Genomic DNA, 24,135 nt, shown 5'->3' with positions numbered 1-24,135 from the left:
TTCTCTTTCTGATACACACAGGGAGGCACCCTTACAAGTAGAGATTTTCTTTATAGGTGTAAACCTCCCTTACAAAAGGGTAATTTTCTTTGTGTTAAAAAAATCAGGTCCAAATAGCACTAATGAGGCATATTTTGTGATGGCATATACTGGTCTCCTGTGGTCATATTTAGGGGGTTATCATGTCCTGAATCCCATAGATAAGTGAAAGAAGCTATTTCTAAAAGATGGAATTTATATGATTACACTTCATATGAATGTCCATATTAGGCAAATTATTTGTAGAGATAAAAATAGACACAGTGTTTATGATTGAAGGGAAGGGAGTGGGTGACTGTTAATGGGTGCAAGTTTTCTTTGGGGATGGTGGAAATGCTCTAAAATTGATTGTGATGCTTATACAGATCTGGGAATATACTAAAAACTACTGAATTATATACTTTAAGGAGGTGAATTGTAAGATATCTGAATTATATCTCAAGCCATTGAATGAAAAGGAAAATACTACCTGAGTCACTTTTTTTGACCCTTCACTTGAAGTATCAACAGTGGAGAGTAGCTTTTTCTTCTCAACAAGGACGAGGGTCAGAAACCTGGTGTTAGCCTCTGGCAAAAAGAGGTAGTGTATTGCAGTTATTAGAAAGCTCAGGCTCTGGAATCAGACCCCAGCGCCACCCCATCACCTCCAGCATTGACAGCTCTGCAGCTTTGGGCACATCCTGTGCTCAACTCCATTTCTCAAGCTTTTGCTTTTTCATCTACACAATAGGGGATTGTAGTACTTACTTCATAGGTTGTTAGACTTTTACATGAGATGATCCATGTTGGGTGCTTAGCACAGTATTCTGTAAATGGTCACTGCTTGGTACCCTCTCCTAGTCCTCAGAACCACCACTACTTCTAGCAGAAGGACAAGGAAATATGGGGGCAGTACCTCTGCTACAAAGTTCAGGAGACCCTTCAAGCCTTCCTAAGAAAAGGCTTGTTTGTAAATAACTAGATTCTATACTTTGATCAATTAACACTTCGCAGGATTAGTGACATTTATAGATTATGGGTTTTAAAAGGCCATTGATACGTCTTGAGTGATAATGACATACAAATAAATTGAGTTGAACCTCCACAGTTGGGTTCCCTTGGTGTGGCTGGATGATTAACTCAATGGCTTGCTTGCTTGCTTGCTTTCTGGGCCTTACCTCCTTCAAGTAATTGGCATTAATTCAGCATAGCTCTATTGTTTGTGTAAGTCAAGGCAGATGTATCTGTCTTGGAAGTATGCAGCTATGAGTTCATATATTATCAATAAAAACAAGAAGCAATTATGTTTATTATTATAGAGCAAACACTCCAGATAGCAAAACTGCCTGGTGCCAAATTAAAATAAATAAGTCACCTCTAAGAGAGATGTTAGGAGATATATCCCTACTTTAAAGTAAATACCATTGAGAGTCTTTGTCTCCTTTCTGCTTCCTGTTTTCCTTTTCACTGCAACTTTACCCTTTCACTGTTCTTCCTTTTGGGGGCCCCAGGCTCCTTATTGAACCACTGCTTTCATTGACTGTAGGCATCTTAAAACTAAAGCACACGTGGTTTTTGAGTTGCCTGGTATGCTGGAGCATTGTTTTAGAAAGCAAAGGAATTGAGCTTTAAATACTTAATAAAATTAACATGTTGTCCTTTTCTCCCTGTTCCAGCTCCTCTCTGTACTGACAGGAGACTTGATAATATACTCTGCCAAAAGCTTGAAGGGCTGATTATGCAGCTAACAGGAGAGAGAAGTGGAGCTGTCAGGGCTCTCCCATAGCAGCCATGCTTCTCATTCTCAGTACAGGATTGTATTTGACATTTAATTTAGGAGTCTGGGTACCTAGATATAAAACTTTACTGTGATAATAGTGATAAAACCAGCTAGACTTTTATTTAAGGGCCTGTTTCTATCCCCCTCCCTCCCCTTTTCCTGTTAGTTCAACCTCTCATTCATGGGAAATAAAACTCAGGTTTGCTTAGCAAAAAATAGGTGTCTTCTTTGGTATCGTAAGACTATCTACAAAGTGCAACTCTCAGTTTACTGTAGGTTTATATGTAGATGCACATATATGTTTGTATATGTAAATATATACATACACACACATATTTATTTATTTGAGAACAATGAGAACAATGCTTCTTCCCTGATCTAGTCTGAACTTAGCTAAAGGACAAACTTCATCAGTTCTCTCCCTTTATAAGAGAGATTTCATTTAACCCAGTGATCAGTTGCTGCCACCCCTTGTGTCACTTTTGCTAATTATGTAGCAGGTGAAATAAGTTCTACAGTAATATGTCTTTAATTCCTAACTCAGTCCAATTAGGTAAACATCACAATTTTCATTATAGTTGAAAAAGTAAGGATTTAGGAGGTAAAGTGACTTGTTCAAGGTTACAGGGCTTATGATTCTACAAAGTTGCTATGTGATGTTTATATGGGATATTAGTAGTTGTAGGAAGTTAGTAACTTTTTATCTATAGAAAATAGATTGAAAATGTTACAGCAATTAATAGTTTGCTCAGACTTTCAGAGCAAAAAATTTTCTTGTATGACGTGCTCTTTTTTCCTTTCCTTTTCATTTCAGTTATAGTGAAGGAACACAAACATTGGCATTAGATGACAAGAATCCACATACTAACACTTATTATCACTCACTATCACTCAGTGTATCTGTGCCTTCAATTTCATCTATAAAGTAGGAGTAATCATAGTTCTTTTTTTTATTAATGAGTACTCACAAAGTGGAGATTTTATTTTGCAATGCTGGGAATTGAACTTTCGTGTGCATGCTAGGCAGACATTCTACCACTAAGCTATATTCTCAGCCTCCAACATAAAAGCTTTTGAGGAGATGAGAATTAATAGAAGATCATTTAGTATCACAATATTTGGGGATCCAGAAAGCATTTTAGCAGCTCTAGTTAGTGAGCACTGGTGTTCTCGGATAAGCTCCCCAAAGGAGAGGAGTAGGATTTCATCCTGCACAGGAAAGAAAATATGATGAGGCAGGTTGTGAGGTTCAGGAGCTGCTCTTCCAATCCATCTTTCCTGTGCTCACTGTGCTTTCCTTCTCTTATCACTGAGGTAGACTCTATCTGAGATGATTCCCAGTGAGATCTTGTTAAGCTAGAAAGGTGTCTATGGTTCCCTGACAACCTACAGCCAGTTACTGGAACTGAGGCAAGGAGCTATATTGATATCTATATTGATATTTTTACTCCTCAATGTCTAGGATAAATAAGAAAGTCTTTTCCTGTGTTCCCTTGGAAAATTGAATCTGAACTCCCAAGTGTGGAGGCTCTCTTTCAGAAAGCTCATTTAAAGGGACTATTTATGAGAGATTAGTGAGTACCACACCAGAAGCACTAGTATATAGTAAGTAACTGTTCACTTACTATTATCTTTCAGCAGAACCATTCTATTGATAGTCCTGTGTCCCTGGAAGGGTACACATAGTTCTTTGCATGTATTATTTTATGTAAAGTTCAGAAAAATATTTATGAGAAAGATATTAAACACCCCCCGCCTTTTGTGGTGCTGGGGATTGAAACCAGGGCTTTGTACATGAGAGGCAAGCACTGTACCACCTGAGGTATATCCCCAGCCCCATGCTCTTTCTGAGCTTCAGATTTAGTCTTCAGACCCCTTTCTATCCACATCATATTCCATGGGTTTTACCATTGTGACCCTCTATAGCAAAGAAGACTCAGAAATAATAAGGTCTCCATCCCAGTTGCCTTTCTGAGTGTTCTTCATGATACACAATTCCTCATGATTGGTAATGTAGTTTCCATAGTATACAAGTAATTGTTGATTTGTACGGAAGGCATTTGGATAGAGAATTGGAATGTAGGTTGAGAGGTGAGTCTTGTTTTTAAATTACTTTTATTTTCAGCAGATAGAGTAGGTCTTCTTTGTATATTCAGGTGCAATAGGCTTAAAAATAGTGTGAATTCTGTGTAGTTACCCCCTCAAACTTTCAGTGTCATTTTCTACCTCCTGCTTCCTACACAGCAGCTTCTGAAGCAGAAGCTAATTTTAGATTGAAAGAATCAGAAAAACAAGATGGAGTAGAAGCTCACACTCTTATCCTTGGTTGATACAGGTCCTGGATGTCTCTGGGGACTGTTTTCACGTTCCTACAATGGTAGACACTCAATATTTTTCCTACTCATTAAAAAGAAAAAAACTCAAAAATTTGTGATGGCTTTCTTCATTGCTACCCTGGCGTCAGGGAGACACATCCTGAAGCAAGAAATAATGTCAAGTCAAAGTGAGCCGCCATCCCTGATGAACTGCTTTCTGGTACATCCAGTTCAGTGCCATGTTCCTGGGTTGCATATCGAGTTGCATTGGCAATAAAGGCATAGAGCAGCTGTTAACATGAACAAGGAGCCCTGTGAGGAAAGGCTGCTACATAGCAGTGCCACTACCATAGTGGTTAGATCTCTAGTTCTCCCACTAAGGGCTGCTTGTCAGTCAACTGTGAATATGTCTTTCTCAGGTAACTGGCGTGCACAGTTGCTGTATACTTTATAACTGTTTAGCAGATTGAATTCAAGTGCCTATCAGGCCCTTTCAAGACAGAGCCTCTTGGGAACATGGTCCTGAACCCCTTAGTACTATGTGTTTACATGGGCACGTATATTTGATTATATGTTGAGAAGGGAAAAGCATAAAGGAAAAGAGATTCAGAAAAAGTATGGGGTCATATGTTTAAAAACACAGTAGGGACTGGTGGAGATATAGCTTAGTGGTAGAGTGTCTGCTGACTTCCAAAAGGCCTTGGATTCAATCCTGAACAAACACTGCCAAAAACAAATATCACCAAAAAAAAAAAAAAGAAACCAAGACAAAACAAAGCAAAAAATATAATACTTAGGCTCAGAGTGTCAAATTTATAGTCTCAGGAAGAAGTACTCTGGGAGAAATAGGAAGAATGGAGTATTCTGACTGGAACTATTGAAGAGAGTGTGATTCTGGGATTCAAAGGTGCAAACCCAGCCAAAGAATATCTGAGTCAAAGCTAATCACCAAGGCAGAGGGATTGAGGGGTACATGTAGTCATTAAGTCTGAAACAAAGGTAGGATTTGAAGTCAACATGAGAAATGGAGATAAGAAGGGAGAAAAAAGAGATAAGAAGGGGGCTGGGTTTGTGGCTCAGTGGTAGAGTGCTTGCCTAGCATGTGTGAGGCACTGGGTTCGATCCTCAACACCATGTAAAAATAAAGGTATCGTGTCCATCTACAACTAAAAAAAAAATATGTTTTTTTAAAAAAGATAAGGGACAAATAGAGTCAAGAAGGGAGAAAAAGCTGTTCAAGAAGCTGGAAGTAGGAATCGGATCCTGACCAACTTCATCAAATCACTCAGAAGGTCTTTGTGATGTAGAAGTTTGTTTCTTCATCAAATCACTCAGAAGATCTTTGTGATTTAGAATTTTGTTTCAGCAAGTTACTGGCACAGGGGAGAGTGGGACTAAGTTTAAATAGCCTAGATGTGATGGACAGACAGGGCTTAAATGGAGCCATGTAGAACAGGTCTAGATGTTTAGTAGAGAGTAGTGGAAAGGAATGCAAAGAAAAAAGGGGGGTTTTAAAAAATGTGGGGGAATTTTCTTCAGTGCGACTGGTGGTAGTAGAGGGGCAGGTGTGAGATGATTTTTGTCATTCAGTCATAATGTGTTGATCAAACTGGCATGGTGGGACACAACTGTAATCCCAGGTACTGGTGAGGCTGAAGCAGAAGGGTTGCAGGTTTGAGAGCCAGCCTGTTCAACTTAGTGAGACCTATCTCAAAATAAGCTCAGTAATAGAGTACTTGCCTAGCATGCATGAGGCCCTGGGTTCAATACCCAGTCCCCTCAAATATAATAATAATAATGCATTGCCCACTGTTATGCGCAATTTCTCTTCCAGACAACGAGAAGACCTATTATCTGGGGGAAGAAAATAAAGCTGACTCCAGAGTTTAATAATCCTGGTGAATTATTCCTCCAAGAGTCTAGAATTTATTCAGTTGTATCATTTTAGAGATAAAAGGAAACAATTTGGCTTTTCATTTTTTTATCATAAAATATGAGGCCCTGAAGAATTCAGTGACTTGACACATCTGATTGTTTGCAAAAACCAAGGTTAACTAAAATCCAGGGCCCCTTGACTTTTCATCTTGAACTTTCTTCTGTACTAGATTGCTTACCAGCTATCTAGTCCTAGTTCTCAGAGGCTCAGTTTCCTTTTGAAAAGCAGGATGCTATATGGAGTGGTTGTGGGTGCACTTGCACTGTCTTTAAAATAGGACTAATCTGAGCTGAATACTTGCCTTATTGCTTTACCCGCTGCATAACACTGGACTGCATAACAATGGACTAGTGACTTAACCAACTTGGGCTTTGATTTTCCCTAACATGGAATGAAACTCTTGTTGCCTGCCTGAGCAGTAAATGAGAAACATGCATATAATGGTAGCTGGAAGACTGCCTAAAACATGGTAGATCTTAGTATTGTTTTCATTATCATTATTCATAAGCTCATGTTATTTAATACTTTCTGCACCTATTATTTGAAGGTTCCTTAAGGACCTCAGTAATCTTGATGCCCTTCAGAAGGGCAGGTTTTAGTGTCTGGAAAAATTCTGATAAATCTCACTACCTGATCCAATGAGTTATCTAAAGCGTGAAGCCTTTTACTTTTGCTTATCAATGAGAAATAGAGACCATCACAATTTAGCCAAAAGGGCATCTACTTCAGTATTTTGTATAACCACAGTAGCACTAAACCTCATTAACTGCTTGTATTTTAAAGTGGGAAATGGGTTTGACTGAAACAGAAGGTATATCTAATTTGGTTTTCCATTCCTAGTTTGCTGAGAGTTGTTATCAAGAATGGGTGTTGGATTTTGTTAAGTGCTTATTCTCCATCTGTTGATTTGATCATAGGATTCTTCATTTCTAGCCTTTTGAAGTGAATGGATTATATTAATTGATTTTAAATGTTGAATCAGTCCTTGAACACATGATATAAATCCTACATTTGTGTTTCAGTATATAATTATATTTATATATTGATTGACTTGATAATACTTTGTTGATTTAATTTTTTCTTGAAGCCACATTTCTTTTTAAAAATCATTGTTAAAAAATAAGTGTTACAGGGCCAAGTTGCAGCTCATTGGTAGAGCAGTTGCCTAATGTGTGAGGCACTGGTTTCAAGTCTTAGCACCATAAATAAATAAATAAATAAAATCCATCAGCAGCTAAAAAATATTTTTAAAAATAAGTATTACACAGTATTTTAGAAAATTTGGGCTGAAGGAATAGGGAAGGGTAAAGTTTTGTTATAGAGCAAGTGTGTGGCATGTATAAGGCCTTGGGTTCAATCCCCAGCAGGTTCCCCCACTTAAAAAAAATAACAGCAAAATACTTGTAATTCTACTTCTCAGAGATAATCACTATGCAACATTTTGGTGTATTTTTAATTGTCTTTTAAAATAGAAATACAGCATCAGTAAATACCATTATTACTTCATTGCATGGATCTGAGGAAGAGGTTTCTTGGTGCTCTGTTAATGGAGATAATGAAAGGAAATGAGAAGCATACACATGGCTGAGCCTCTAATGAAGATAAGAAAGATGGTTTAAGGAAGAATTTAAATGTTCACTTAAGTACATTTTTTTCTTTGTCATTCTCAACACCCCATTATAAAACCCATCCACATTAGACTTCTGACAGTGTTACTGAGGATCACTGAGAATGATGTCACTGAGCATGTTCGTGATGGAATGTAGTTCAGAATTCATCTCTTTGTTTCTAGGCTGCTTAATAATTTTCCTAATCTAGGAAGAGTGCAGTTGTTTTATTTGCAAACAGTGACTATTTCAGTCATACACAAGACACAGGGCATGGTAGATGTTGCCATTGGCTGCAAAAGGCCTTTGTCCTTAATGATGAAACTTTTCCTAGCCTGCCCTCTCTGAAGCCTGGCAGAAATTTGGAAGGAGCTCTCTCAGAGTGAAATATCAGAATAAATGCTGGAACCTATACAGATGCCCTAACTTTAAGCTTCCCAACTTCAAAATTTCCATGGACCCTAGCAGGTTGAAAGGATATTGTGTGATTTGTGGGTGAAGACATTTTGCAGCATCTGAAAAAGTTTGATTTCCATCTCTTTTTTCTGTTTGTGAGTATTAGGAGAGGTATTTATTTTTTATTTTTTGACTCTGGGGATTGATTCCAGGGATGCTTTATCACTGGGCTACATTCCCAGCCCATTTTGCTTTTATTTTTGAGACAGGGTCTCCCTAAGTTGCTTAAGGCCTTGCTAAATTGCAAAGGCTGGCTTTGAGCTTATCATCCTCCTGCTTCAACTTCTGAGTTGCTGGGATTACAGGTGTGTGCACTGCATCTGGCTAGGAGAGGTATTTAACATCTTCACATTCTTATTTCTTGCAGTCCCTAATTCTTAAAATGTCTTTTTGGGGTGACCTCTTTTAATCCTTGAAGGAAATTTAGCTAATGGAACAAATGTTTCTGAACTCTTTAATCAGCATAGACTCGGATGCTTTTTTTTTTTTTTTAATCATTTGCTGGGCTTTTTTAAAAAAATTTTTTTTAATTGTAGATGGACTCAATACCTTTATTTATTTATGTATTTAGTGCTGAGGATTGAACCCAGTACCTTACACATGCCAGGCGAGCACTCTGCCACTGAGCCACAACCCCAACCCTTATGCTCTTTTTTTTTTTTTTTCTCCTACTACTGACCCTGATCCATCCAAGTTCATCTTAGCAATGCTTTTCTGGAACAAACCTTTCTTAAGCCATGATGCTTTTTAGCTATTATGCTTATTGTTTTATAATTTGCTTCTAATTTAGGGGAAAAAAATAAAGTCTGGGGGAAGATTTCTAATTGTCCAGCTAGTTAGGCGTTAATGGCTTCCAGACTATGTCAAATACATTGAGTGGGTGATATTTTTAAGTTCAGGCTTCTTAATTCAAGGTTTTATGTTTTTAATCATGTATGTGTAAAATGCCAGTCTGCTTGCTACTTTGGTCTTGTTTTTCTTGGGAATATGAAATATAGAGCATATAGAAAGTGCCATGGAGTAAGATATAACTCTTCAGTTGTAAATTCTTCAACCCACGATTTACTTGGGGGAATAACAGCTCAGTTGGAATAACAAATGTACTGTTCACTGAGGAAGCATCTTTATTAGAAAGAAATGGAAAAAATGAACCTGAAGCAGTTAGAAAGGGATCATTAGAGGCAATATGTTGTGGCAGAAAACATACTGGACTGGAACAGAGGGGTATTACTTTTCTGGTTTTTTTTTTTTTTTTTTTTGATACAATACCTTTATTTATTTGTTTATTTTTATGTGGTACTGGGGATCGAACCCAGTGCCTCACACATGCTAGGCAAGCACTCTACCATTGAGCTCCGGCCCCAGCCCCGGAGGGATATTTCTAAACATGACTTTATTACTGTCCTTCCCGGGGGGCTCTTTTGCCCCTTCATCTATAAAATGAGGAGGTTAGACTAAGATATTCACTAATATGTTCTGAGTTTATGCAAACAAACCATAAGTTTTTCCAAATTACAAATGCTTTGCTTAAGTAATTTTAGTAAAATTCTGTTTTAAGTAGTAACAGCGTTTCACCATAATGCCACTAAAACAAAGATATAGCATCTTGTTTGTAAATTAGGTACTGAAGGTTTTGACAACTTGGGGACTAGTTGACCAAAGGGAGGAAGCCCTTTTTAAGATTTCATTTGTGTTGAGAACTAGGTCCCTTGGTGAGATTTTCTTAGACACACTAAGTGCCCCTGATAAGTACTTCAATAAGGAGTGAGAGATTGTTATTTTAATCCAAATAGTTCCACTTTTGTCTTTATTGCATTTTTGGAATTCCAGACTAAGTTTTTGTGTGGGGTGAGGAAAGTTTGTGGCTTGAAAAAGTTTTGGTAGTTATTAGTTAGATGCTATATAAAGGGGACCTTTCACTTCACTAGTGTGTCGATTTCTGTGATTAATCCAGCTCACTCTTTTCTGAGTTTAAGAATTGGTTTTTTTATGTAACATCTTGTGTATTTATAGTTAAGAGTATAAGACTATCTGTCTCACTTTGGAAGAACTGAGGATAGGCTGAAGAAGTCTCAAGAAACTCACTAAAAAACAATGTTGGAGATTTCCAAATAGCAGGTACCAACATGAAAGACCTGGCTTTGGAGAACTGTGAAGTTTTTATCCTGAAGCAGGATAGAACTTTGGTGAGGAGAAAGTGAAATAGAATCTGAGAGGGAGTTTTGAAAGCGGGAGTTCCTTTCCACAGGATGCATCCTTTTGCATGTCCACTCTCCTAGGGAGTATCTTCTTTGGACTCCAAATTTGAATGAATGCTGTTACCAGAAGTCTATTTTTACAGTCTTGAACTAGGTCATAGAATATCTATCTGTTAATTAATAGAAAATGTAAGTGAGAAGAACACATAAAGGTTTTACAGGGTAGATTATTCTGCCTCCAATTCTTATTTGTGGCTTGCTCTGTATAAAATCAAGTGTCATGTTTTAAAACTTACATGTAAAGCAGTGGGGAAAATAATTTAATTTTTAAAGCCTATGATTCATTCACCTGCTGCAGTCTGGTCCACAATTTTTCTGTGATGTCAGCTTCTTAGAACCACTTGTGTATATGAGGTCTAATAAAATAGATTGCAGTCAGTTTTTATTATAGTTTCCATTTTTAGTCACTTGGAACTATTAAGAAAGATTCTTAGGTAGTCAGAAAAGTTTATCCCTGGGTAAAAACTCTCCAGTTTGATCTATGAGAGAAATCCTAGATCATTTAAGACCTAATTTATTTCAAGGGTAGGGATCCATTGATTAATTCCATGATAAGGCAATAACAACCCTAGCACATATACACTAAAAATTTAAAAATTATATAATTACAGATCATAGTTCTCAATCTGATACAGAAAATGCAAAGGTATTATAATATTTAACATCCACTGCCCCCTTTTCTCCAGCACCAGGGAGAGCACCTGCAGAGAGTATGTGCATTCTTAAAGGCTTATATCACTTAGTCATTGTCCATGTCATACAGACCTTCTTTTGCATTGATGTTGTTATAGTAGTGTTACGAAAGCTATGTTGAAGGTATCAAACTTCTTTCAATTTTTAAGTGGCTAATTAAAAATGACTTCATCTCTTTTCCCCCCTTCTTTCATCTTACTATTCCTCAGTTTCTTTGCTTAGGTTTTCCCACTTTGATTTCTTTGCTTACAGACTATTATGTAAACAGAGCATTAGATCGAGAACAAGAAGATTAGAAACCTAGAGCTGTGGTTCATTCCTGTAATCCCATTGACTCCAGGGACTGAGATGGGAGAATTTCAAATTTGAGGGCAGGGCAGTCTCAGCAACTTCGCAAGACCCTGTCTCAAAAGCTAAAAAGGGCTGGGGATGTAGCTCAGTACTATAGTGCTCTTGGGTTCTATCCCAAGTTTAAAAAAAAAAAAAAATGGTGAAGGATAGAGTCCTTTCCTCACCTGTAGGTATACAGTTGTGTCACTTATTCATAGAAGAAGGTACTCAATTAAATAACGACTGCTATCTCTTTCAGACCCAAAAAGCTCTCCTGTCCTTTCTCCTTTTGTCTATAGTTCTACCTCTTCTCTCTTCTCTATCTCAGCTAGTTATAATATGTATAATTGCTTAAAAAGCTGGGGTTGTAGCTTAGTGGTACAGCACTGGCCTGGAATGTACAAGGCTCTGGGTTCAATCCTCAACACCTCCAAACAAACAAAGCTTTTATAATATAAACCCTGTTGTGAGGAAACATCAATAAATATAGTTGCTGGCAACATTTAGAGTATCCAGAAATTCTTATTTTGGTAGTTTCTCGCTTTGTTTGGCTTTTTTTTTTTTTTTTCTTTTTGCCATTGTGGCTCATGCTTATAGTCTCAGCTACTCAGGATACTGAGGTAGGAGGATCACTTAAGCCCAGGCATTTGCCTTAGTCAAATATAACCTACGGTTATAAAGAAGTAGTCATATATTACTAGTATAAAAATGTACAAAACCAAAAGCAAGAACAGATAAAGAATTCATGAATAATGAAAAAGGCAAAAATATCAGCATAAAATTTATCAAAGGATTTAGGGAAACATTGTTTAGATAATATTTACAAAACTTCAGGATCAGATAGAAACCATAGTTTGGCCAGGGCTGCCAAGCACTTTATAGCAATAACTATACCCTTCCATTCTTTGTATGTCCTACTTACTCTTCTTACTTGTTTGTGCTTTACAGGTAACTCGGGACCAGATGAAGGTGTTTATACAACAAGAATTTAAGAAAGTTCAGAAAGTGATTGCTGATGAGGAACAGAAGGCTCTTCATCTAGTGGATATCCAGGAGGCAATGGCCACAGCTCATGTAACTGAGATACTGGCAGACATTCAGTCCCATATGGATAGGCTGATGACTCAAATGGCCCAGGCCAAGGAACAACTTGATACCTCTAATGAATCAGCTGAGCCAAAGGCAGAGGTAAATAAAAATGCCCATGATTACTACTAGTAAGAGAACTAGGAGGAATCTGATCACTATGTTCATTAACTCTGGAAGTATCCCCTTGTTGCCCCTGAACACAAATGAAATAATAGCTTGGATAAGGTGTACATGTTTTAACCAACGTGTAAACTAGTGTGGAAATATTCACCACTAGCGCTTGTACCCAGTGGCTGGGTTTGGAAATGAATTTTTATCCACCATGACTTAAAGAATTACCAGCAGTGGGGCAGATAACAATCCCAGTTAAGGAGAAAAGCCAGAAATCAGAAACAGAGAAAGGATCAGTGACACATGCAAGTTGTGAAATGAGCCTGTAAATAAAGTCCCTGTAGAGATGAGAACTTGGTTATAAATGAGAGCAAGTTAGGAAGAAGAGCATGAAGTAGGCCAGAATGAAAGATTTGGACTGACTCTGAGAATAAGTGAAAGAGTGCTTTAAGGTGGATCTTATATGGAATCAGCTGTATACATTGGGGTCATAAATGCTGGGTTGAGTGGCATGGATCTGGCATTGTGGCTCATGCTTATAGTCTCAGCTACTCAGGATACTGAGGTAGGAGGATCACTTAAGCCCAGGCATTCAAGACAACCTGGGTAACTTAGTGAGACCTTGTCTGAAAATTAGGGGACAGACACACACACACACACACACACACACACACACACACAAAAAAAAAAAAAAAAAAAAAAACCTGGGCATGATGGTACATGCCTGTGATACCAGTGACTTGGGATATTGAAGCAGGAGAATCATAAGGTTGAGGTTAGCCTTAACAACTTGATGAGACCTTCAGCAGCTTGGGATGTAGCTCAGTGAGTTAATATCCCTGGGTTCATTCCCCAGGACCCTGTCCCCACCAAAAAAAAAAAAAAATTTTTTTAAAATGTGGATGAAAGACACAAGGTAAATTTGAATCACCAAACATACTGTATCCATTTATTTTGTAACAGGGTTAAAATGGTCTTAGGTATATTAAGCATTTAGGATCTGTTTTTAGAATATTTCAAGGCAATTTTTTTTAAAAAACAAAGTTTATATTTCAGCCTCTAGGGAAAAGCTAGTGTTCTTCAGATTTCATAGTGTTAAGGTGAAGCTTTGGGTCAAATATATACCAGATAGATTGAAGGTAGCTTCTTCCAGAAGAAGAAAACGTAGGAGAGTCCTGTGGGCATTCCAGGACTGCTGCTGACTCAGTGAGCTCAGCCTTTACTGTGAGTTTTGCGTTTTGTTTGTTTGTTTGTTTTTAGAGAGAGAGAGAGAGACAATTTTTTTTTAATATTTATTTTTTAGTTTTTGGCGGGCACAACATCTTTGTTTGTATGTGGTGCTGAGGATCGAACCTCATGCAAGGCGAGCGCGCTACAGCTTGAGCCACATCCCCAACCCAATGAGTTTTGTGTTTGTGCAAGAGAACCTGGCCTCAAAATAAACCAGTGAATGGAAGAGTTAAGATGTAATCCAGGTTGCAGGTATTATCCAACCTGATAGAAAATAGGAGAGACAATTGGACCATTATTTGGTCACCTATCCAAGGCTCTTGATTAATTTTCATCAGTGTATGAAAAGGGTATTTCTTCTTATTTTAATTTCATCCTCCCTAGAACTAAGAAAGCATGTCACTAAATAAATTTCTAGAATGACAAGAGAGTACTTTATAGTCATCATTTCCTTTAACTCTACTATCAGCATTTATTAACTCCATTTGACAGATGGTATATTGAGATGCAGAGAACTGTGGAGAGTCTGACCCAATGTTATCTAGTAAGTAAAAAATAGAGCCAGGATTCAGTTAAGTTTGTCCTATTCCAGCACCTGTGCTTTCTCCCTAGAATGTTTTGGATGCTAGGTGTGTTTTTGTTGCTATGACGAAAATACCTGGCCAGAACAGCGTAGAGGAGAAAAAGGTTATTTTGAGCTTATAGTTCAGAGATTCATTTCACAAGCAGCTGACTCTAATACTCTGCGTGAGGCAAAGCACCTTGGCAAAAGGCATGGTGGAGAAAAGCTGCTCACTTCATAGTGTCCAGGAAACAGAGACTCCAGTGATCTACTTCCTTTAGCCATGTTCCACCTGCCCACAGTTATTACCCAGTACAGTAGCCCTTTCAAATTACTAATCCACTGATTAGGTTATGGCTCTCATAATTTAATCCATTTACCTCCTGCATTAACACAGGGGCTTTGGGGGGACATCTCATATCCCAGCCATATGATTCTGCCCTAGCATCCAAAATCTTATGTACATCTCAGTGCAAAACAAGATACCCTATATTAATGAGTTGGTGGTGCTTCTTTTCTTCAAGAGTCTATATCCATAAGTCCCTATAGTCTTAACAGTTCCATCCTTCAAGATTCCTTCTCCAAGAGTTCCCATAGTCTTAACAGCTCATGCCTTGCCCAAAAATCCAAGTCCAAAGTGTCTTCTGAGACTCAAGGCAAATTCTTGGCTTTGAGCCCCTATAAAGATCAAAAGCAAGTTACATGTCAGAATGAACCCAACTTCTATGTATAACTACAAAGCTCTAATTTAAAAAGGAAAAAAAAAAAGCAAGTTACATGCATTTAGTATCACATCTAGTATACATCTAGTATCACAGAATAAACACTGAGCATCCCATTTGTATCTGTGGGAAAACTAGAATTCAGTGTTCTTACATGCCTAAGACACTGTACCATGTAGAGGTGATCATTTTGTATCTTAATAAATAAAAAAGTTCAACCAGATTTAACTTAAGAGATCAATAGTTTATCATTGTCTCAAATTGGACCCTTATATTTATTCTGTGTGTTGATTAGATCGTTCCTTCAAAATTAAAGATTTATTCTGTGTGTTGATTAGATCGTTCCTTCAAAATTAAAAATTGGATTTTGTGACATCCCTTTCACTTAGTCTCATTTCAAATAATGATTTTAGCCCATCTCACCATCATCTGTCCTTTAAGAACCTCAACTGACAGAATTACTCTTAGGAATGCAGGAGCTGATAAGACTTAAAGATCAGGCTGTGACAAAATAAGCTATTAAAATAAGAAGTAGCATTCAGCTGGCTAGAGCTGTTAGATAATCTCATAGCTTCTTGTTCCAATAAATCTGATAACTTACTGGTTAGAGCAAATATCTAGTACCTTTATTCAACAAAGAAATTCTTTTCTTCCCTTTGCATAGTGTGGTATTTAAAAAAATAATCATCTGCATTTTGAATTTAACCAGAAGATTCTTCTCAACATTTTGTTCTTCTCCAGCATACAGCAAAGTTTAAAGGATTTTATGGATTACACCCATATACCAACAATCTAGATTCTAATCCATTAACATTTTGCCAATCTTGGTTCATTGCGTTTCTAGCCAACTTTTTAACCTTCCACTCATCAGTCCTTTTTATTTTTAGTTGTAAAGCAAAATAGAACTTCTGGTTCTGAAGAACTATGAACACATTCCATTTTACTTCTTGTACTAATTATAGCAAAAGTCCTTGTCAAAAGTCACCTATCAGAAGACTTTCAAGGTGGAGAAAGATGGCATAATGACTGGGAAACTTGGGATTCAAGGAATGGCAAGGCAGTGAATTACTTTGGGCTTTTCCTTGATTCTTATGTGTCCTGTCCTGAGTACTCCACAAACTGGAAGCATTAATGCTAAAGACAGAAAGCAAATTCCCAAGAAAAGCCAGCTCTCTCTAATCAAAGGACTGGGAAAAGGGAGGTCTAGTTGTAGAGAAACACTTTCGATCATACGTGCTTATTCTGGAGATATTATGGGCATTTTTGTCTTTTGTACAGTTTTTAAAAGAGTACTGAACTACAATGAAATGATACTAGAAAAAAGTTGTTTCAGATGGGGGCATCATTTAAAATGATATATGTGTAGCTTAGCATTTGTTTTAAACTATGTATACTTTTAAAATTCTGAGTCAAGGCTTTTTTGAAAATATGATTTTGCTAATTGGAGTTAATTGCAATGTTTCTGGTATAAATCACATCCATACTGTACCATCTAAAATGTTCGATTTTATACTCTTTATACTGGAAGGTATACTGTTGAAAGTAAGCTGAATGCAAAATAAGTTAGGTTTTTAAAAATTATTCTTGCATTTTGCATTCATCATCTACAATAAGAACTGCCACTAATTTTTTTTAAAGTGAGAGAGAGAGAAAGAGAAAGAGAGAATTTTTTAATATCAATTTTTAAAATTTTTCGGCGGGCACAACATCTTTGTATGTGGTGCTGAGGATGGAACCCGGGCCACACGCATGCCAGGCGAGCGCGCTACCGCTTGAGCCACATCCCCAGCCCAGAACTGCCACTAATTTTTAATTCCTCTATTGAAGCATTCAAATTTTCATGAAAACAACTTGTAGAAGCAACAGTTGTCACTCTTGTACTCATTGTTTTGTTAATTAATTAAATGTGTCATTATAATTACTAGCTCAGCTGAATAAGCAGGTTTGGGATTAAGTTTGTTTGCCTTGGTGAGGTAGAAATGGAAGGTTACATTAGAGGGTGGCCTGCCGACCAAGAGCATTGAGGATGTTTTAAGAAGGAATTTGGGAACATGGCTTAATATAACAAGTCCTTTAAATGGAAGTTAAACAGATTATCATTCCTAATATTTTTGAAACCAGAGTGAACTCATAATAGCAGTAGAAATTAATCTTGAAACCAACAGTTTCTTGCCCCTTCTCTTTTTCCTGAGTAAATATTTATTATGTGTCTTGTTCTGTTATTAGGTGCAGTGAATTCTCAGGGAGTTGAAATCCAAAGAGGGAAACACTTTATGATGCTGTCACTGTTGGTTTTCTTTTCTAAGTACTAACCCAGAGGATGAACTATACAGATACGAAGGACAGAGGAGGATTATGTGACTCAAGTGATTAGTGAGGAAGTTTCTGAGTAAGAATTGATCTTACAGGATGGCTAGAATAACTAGACTTTCAGAACAGAGATGTACATTTTGAATAGCAGGAACAACATGTGCTCATCTTTGCTAGCAAGTTAGCAGGCATTTGAATGTCTGCTGCCCTATTCAAAATGGCCCTATATTTCATGTGTGTGTGTTCTTTCACTCATTTATCCATCCCTTCATTGGTAAAAAAAATCTCATTCTGGCCTTCCTCATGCTTTGCAATAGTGAACATTATTTCTGAAAAGAAGTATGCATCTATAAGCAGAAGAAATGAATGAACCAACAACTAGATACTATCATGTCCTATGTCCTCTGTTCTTTCCCACTCTCCCTGTGAAATGTTATTAATAATTCAGAGAAAGTACAATAACAACCACCATTTGTTGAATACTTAAAATGTGGCAGTCTCATATTTATAGTTTTACACAGGTTTTTCTCATTCATTTTAATCCATATACTGACCCTTGGTAAGTGTTAGAATCTCCATGTGCAGATGAGGAAAGCATAAGTTAAGTAAATTGATAAAAGCTTAACTATTAAAATTAATTTGAGGCCATGTTTTTATAATTCCAGTTTCTTAACCCTGGCATCAAGATGTGAAATTGTGAGAAGGAAAAAATTTAGATTTTTTTTTCATAAGTTATGTTTCAACATCCTAAGAGCTAAGTGCAGTGGTGCATACCTGAAATTTCAGCAACTTAGGAAGCTGAGGCAGGAGGATTGTAAGTTGAAGGAAAGCCTTAGCAACTTAGGTTGACCATATCTTTAAAATTAAAAAAAAAAAAAAAAAAAAAAAGGACTGAGGATGTTCCTCAGTTGTAAAGTGGTCCCTGGGTTCAATCCCCAATACCAGAAAAATAAGTAATTAAAACTTCGAAAGATAATTGAAAAAAATGTGTTGAGATTTAATTGTCATAGATTGTTTTGTCACTCATAAGAAATTTAAATTATATGACACTTTTCTTGATGTATTACAGTTTTTATGGGATATACCAATGCAATAAAATACAAAGAAAGTTTTCATTGTCCTTGTATTTGGCCCTCCACCACTCACCCCACTTTCCTCACATTGTGAATACAGATGATTACCACCCCTATTAATATTTTAAATCCATAATACTCTGATGACTTCTTGCTGGGTGTGGTGGCAACTTTTTACTTGGGAGCCAAGGCAGAGATTCACCATTTCAAAGCCAGCCTCAGCAGCTTAATGAGTCCCTAAGCAACTTAGTGAGACCCTGTCTCAAAATAAAAAATAAAAAGGCTGGGGATGTGGCTCAGTTGCCCTTATTTAACCTCCAGTGGGTAGTCTGATTAAACGCAGCATTCTGGCTACAGCTGTCCTTTATAGGCTTGCACCTATCTTGGTAGACTCCTTTTATGTCAGTTATACTCTCAAACTTACCCCCACTTCCCCTTTTCTTAAGTTACACAGAACTCAAAATTTTTTTAACTGTATATTTATTTATTTGTGTGTGTGTGTGTGTGTGTGTGTGTGTGTGTGTGTGTGTATTTGAAACACCTTTGCTCTTGCTAGTCCAATGTTCTTCCCATCTTTCTCTGTTGTCAGCCTAGGAAAATTCTACTTACCTCTTAAGTGGCAATACATGTGTCATTTTCCCTGTGAAGTCTTCTCTTGGAGAGGCAATGTTTATTACTTTACTTTTGACTCTTAAAGCATTGTGTTTATGTCTTTTTAAGAGCCCCTAACATTTAATTCATTTTCTGTTTCCCTTTCTGCTGATTGGAAGCTTCTAGAAGGTTGGATCATTATGGGTTATTTATCTTTTATTCTTAGCACCTACATACACTTAATTTTAAATAAATCAAACTGAATTGCTACTGATATTCATAAATAACCTTTATGAAGTATATCCTTTGTCTCAGGCACTATGCTTAATAATTCTAGTCATTATTTAATCCTTGTACTCACCTTGTGATTCAGAGATAGTTATTGCCCCATTTTACAAATTCGAAAATTGAAGTTAAGAGAGGCAAACTACAGTAACACCACAAGCAAGTGTTGAACTCAAAATTTGGACTCTCGCTCTAGTTCATTGTCTTTAGGAATCCTTCATTTTCATTTATTCATTCTCTGGGAAGTATACCAGAAGATACATTCTATATTGAGACCATTACTGAATGACTAAAGAAGAGATATAAAAGATATTCTGTCACCAAAATAAGCAAGCTCTCTCGAGAAATGCTTAAGAATCATTTGAACGATCTCATTTGGTCATAAAGACCCAAAGGAGGGCTGGGAATGTAGCTCAAGCGGTAGCACGCTCGCCTGGCATGCGTGCGCCCTGGGTTCGATCCTCAGCACCACATGCCAACAAAGATGTTGTGTCCGCCGAGAACTAAGAAATAAATATTTAAAAAAAAAAAAAAAGACCCAAAGGAAGCAGCTGTGATTCTTGAGAGAATAATAAACATTTTTGCAAAAGAGTGAACAAGAAAAAGAAAGCTATTTGTTGGCTAAAGTTTGATATGGTTCATCAAATGCCAGAACTACTGTCTTACAGAGAAGACCAAAGTCTAGATTAATTCATTATCTTGCCCAAGGATGCATAGTTAATAAGTTTCAGAGCTCAGACTAGAATCCCAATTTCCTGAGTCCCACTTCTGTATCTTTTCTACCTTAGCATCCTATATATTAGAGTTTCTATGTTCATGTTTGGATAAAAAATGCTAGACCAAGGCAGAAATAAAGTCTTTGAAGGAAACAGCTTGATGCTTTTGGAGCTGGTCAGCTTTTGCCTATGACCTGCTGCTATTTTGAGGCTCTCTGTTTGCTCAGAATCAAATATTACTGGTCATACAAATAAAAAGGCGAGGCCATTATTTAGGCCTCCTAGGTCTATGCATTCATCTCTCTGCTTGCAAGAGCAAATTATCAGTTGATTTCTGCTGGGCAGTTTTAATATAGGATCACATTAGTTCTTAGACCTTGGACATCTGTTGGTTTGTCTTTGTTACAATAAATGCACAATGTTTGCTTTCAGGATGGGAAAAGAAAATCTAAATTGGTCTCTGCCAATAATGATTTCTAAAACTTATTCTTTCTCTTGTCTTTCAGGGTGACGAGGAAGGACCCAGGTAAGATCACATTACTGTTGCTGTCTATTCTCAGAATTCAAGTAGAGTGATATTTGTGGCCTTTTAATGCCCCATGAAATATGAACAGCCAAGGAATGGCACAGAAAAGGGATCTCCATCTTCAGCCAGGGCTTTGAAGACCTTATCTTGTAAGACTCCTATCTCTCTCCCCATCTGTATCATTTCCTGCCTGTAACCTTCATATAAAGGTAGATTCAAAAGTATGTGATGACAGTGACTTTTCTTTATTCTCTAGCACATTCAGAATATCTTTTAAGAGCAGGCACTACATTTGAATGGTTAGGTGGATCCACTTAATAAACTTTTGCTTGTTCTTTTTTGATTGGAATTGGATTGTTTTATTCTTTAAAATTCTATATTCTAATAAAGAATACTGGATCTATAGCCAGTATTCTTTATTTCTGAACTGTAACAATTTTATATCTTACCCAAGTCTCTGAATTCTAGGACACAGGTGTAAAAACTTTGTTTAGGGGAAAAAAAATGCCATTGTTATTTCTGTATCCACAGTTGGATAAAATTTAAAAGTAGATTTCATGATTGCCTCAGCCTTGCAGTAAACCTAGATGTTAGTTTACTTACCTTTTCTGTCATGTAAACAAACTAGGAAGTGCTACAGCTGTGCCATCAACACAATCTAGGGGTATTTGTACCATGTAAAATCACATAGGCTCAAGGACTTTTAAGGTTGGGAGCAGAAAGGTCATCTAGCTACTGCCATTTAAACTATTTTTAGCAGAAATACTCTTTTTAAGTAAGACCTCAAGTTGTAGAACTATTTTTCTCTATTTAAAGTTAGGGCCACATCCATTAGTGAACCTTCTTTCTTCATCTCAGTAGACCCTGAGGGACTTTTGCAGAGACCAAGGTTCCTCAGAACTCAGTTTGAAAATCACGTAGTTCAGTTCCCTCATTAAGAGAAGCTAAGCGAGTTGTCCAAGATTAACTGACGTTAGCAAGGATATGACTTTTTAGTTTTATTTCAAACCAACAAATTCAATTTTTTATCTCTTTCTCTTTTTTTTCTTCTTCCTCCTCACATCCTAAATCCTTTCTTAAAGTTCTGAATGTTATCCCACATCTGCATTTCCTGGTGCTTCCTTCCATTGGAAACTCTGGTTCTCAACCTCCACTCTAGAACTGCAAGAAACTATCTAGTGTCTTATCTGCTGTAGCTAAAGCCACAGGCACCCTGCTTTAAACCTACAGAGCCTCAGGGAGTCCCTTCTGTCTTCCAGCTATCCTAAGGAACATGTTCCTTCCGTGTTGTGGTTTCCTCACCTCCTTTCTGTTTATCTATTTAAAATATATTTGTGACCTTGTTATGGTCCAGGCCCTGTGGACATATAAGGCAGATCCCTATTTATGTGGATCCAGAGTCCAGACAGGTGAGCATATAACAAGCGCTTACGCTGTCAGGGAAGTGATAAAGAAAGTATAGGCTACTTGAGGAATGGCTCCTGGTCAATCTTGGAGGAAAAGGGGAAGCTTACCAGACATAAACAGAGGTCTGAATGATGAGAAAGCAGGCAAAGAAGGAGCATGGATCAGTTGTAGATAGAGAAAAACTTGTATAAAACTTACAGACAAGGGAATAGAAGAAAGAAAGCAGAGCCCAGATCATTTAAGACTTCAGAAAAAAGCTGGGTATTGGGCTTTATCCTGAAGTCAGTAGAAAGCCACTAAAGAATTTTTAAACAAAAATTAACTTGAGCAGGTTTGCATTTTAGAAGTCTACATTTCCTCCAGAATGGAAAACGAATTGGAGGTGGGTCAGGTACCTAGGAGACTGGTGTAGACTAGGTGTCTTAATTTAACATTTTGTGTTCTATAGCAATTTACCTAAGGCTAAGTACTTTATAAAGAAAAAATCTCAAGTTCTGGAGATTTAAGGACTTGGCATCATCATCTGATTGGCTTTGGTGAGGGCCTCATAGTAGATGGCATCACAATGGTGGGAGCATGTGTAGAAGAGAGATTCAGGGGAGGTGCCAAGCTCCTTTATAACAACCTATTTTCTGGGAACATATCTAGCTCCATAAGGCCTGCATTAATTTCTTCTAAGGGTGTGCCCCTGTAACCTAATCCTCCTTCATTAGGCCCTCCCCCTTAATGTTTATACCACTTGTCAAACATCACCACGCTGGGGACCAAGTGTCCAGCCCATGAACCATTGGAGGACTAATTACATCTAAACCACATCATTAAGCTACCAATGATGGGAACCTAAATCAGTATCTCTTCTGGTTATTGACAAGGTTTTTACCATTTTGCATAGATGTTTGATTCTTCTTGGCATTTCACCTCTTCTGTTTTCAAGATTAGCTCTACCTCCTATTTTTTTTTTGCGGGGAGGGGGTACCAGGGGCACTTAACCACTGAGTCACATCCCAGCCCTTTTTACTTTTTGTTTTGAGGTAGGATCTCACTGAATTGCTTAGGGTCTTGCTATGTTGTTGAGGCTGGTTTTAAACTTGTGATCCTTCTGCCTCAGTCTCACAATCCACTGATATTGCAGGCGTGTACCTCTATGTCCCGAATAGCTCTAGCTCCTTAAAATCTAGAAATCCAGGCCAAACATAGCTCTACATCTTCTTTCCCCAGAAAGAGAGTTTAAACAAGACCATAATAGAGAAAATACTTTAGCAGAGATAATGTACAGGCTCCACAGGATGCAAATGGCATTTTTGTTATGAGAGAACTTTCTTAGGCTGAACACATTCATCTTTCTGGCCACATTGATTAAAAGAATACAAGGACCTTAATAAGAGACTAACTCTCTTCAAAGATACTATTTAGTATGAACTACTGACTCTGGAGTTTAATTGTAGATACCTTCGTGCCACTTTGACAAGGCAGTGGTGAGCCATAGAGTTTTATTACTAGCAACCAAAATGTCAAGCTGTCTTCCTTGAGCTGGGCTGCCATGGTTGTCAGCAGGTTTCTCCTGGACTGGGACTTGACAAAACCCTTTTAGGGTTTTGGTACATTGAGCTCTTAAAGAGCATGTTCCAGTTTACCAGAAAGAGGGAAGAGGAGTCAAATTTATACTTGTTGGTTCCATTCAGTTTATTTGTATTAACTATCATTTGGCCCAATTTATACCAATTAGCACTTCAGGGCAGATTGCCTTTCATATGAAATTTCTCATTTATGATATGTACTTTACCATTTCAACAAGACAAACAAAATTTTGTTCTAGCAACTTCTGTATTACTGATAGTTGATGCATAAGGGTAGCAGATAAGAAATGTGGGTCTCTCTTCACAGAAGATGGATGAGGAATGACTCTGGAGACCTTGAGTTCAAATTCTGCTTGGATTAGTATGCCTACTAGTATGCCCATTAGTATGCCTAGTGTGTCCTTTGCTGACATTATTTCCACCTCTTCTTACTCTCTACAGAGTAGAGGAAAAAATAGATTTCAGTTGGTCTTCAATCAGTGGAAGGAACAAAGGAATATTCCTGTCCTATGGAAATATATTTTCCTACAATAGATCTTCCTC

General features: G+C 37.4%; 1 protein-coding gene across 5 annotated transcripts in view; it reads left to right on the top strand.

The window, feature by feature from the left end:
* Positions 1-24,135, top strand: part of Trim44 (tripartite motif containing 44) — a 112,619-nt gene that overhangs the window by 36,131 nt on the left and 52,353 nt on the right. For all 5 annotated transcript variants that reach the window (XR_013437623.1, XM_078046232.1, XM_078046230.1 and 2 more), the window contains 2 exons: positions 12,342-12,581; positions 20,589-20,608. Coding sequence is in view for 4 of the 5 variants with exons in the window: in XM_078046232.1 (XP_077902358.1) it covers positions 12,342-12,581; positions 20,589-20,608 (260 nt within the window). In the remaining variant the exon portion in view is untranslated. The remainder of the gene's footprint in view (positions 1-12,341; positions 12,582-20,588; positions 20,609-24,135) is intronic.

Source organism: Ictidomys tridecemlineatus, chromosome 4 (genome assembly GCF_052094955.1).
Source record: "Ictidomys tridecemlineatus isolate mIctTri1 chromosome 4, mIctTri1.hap1, whole genome shotgun sequence".
In the NCBI taxonomy this organism is placed as follows: domain Eukaryota; kingdom Metazoa; phylum Chordata; class Mammalia; order Rodentia; family Sciuridae; genus Ictidomys; species Ictidomys tridecemlineatus.
The sequence above is the reverse complement of the archived record's forward strand: the minus strand, read 5'-3'. Positions and strand labels throughout refer to the sequence as shown.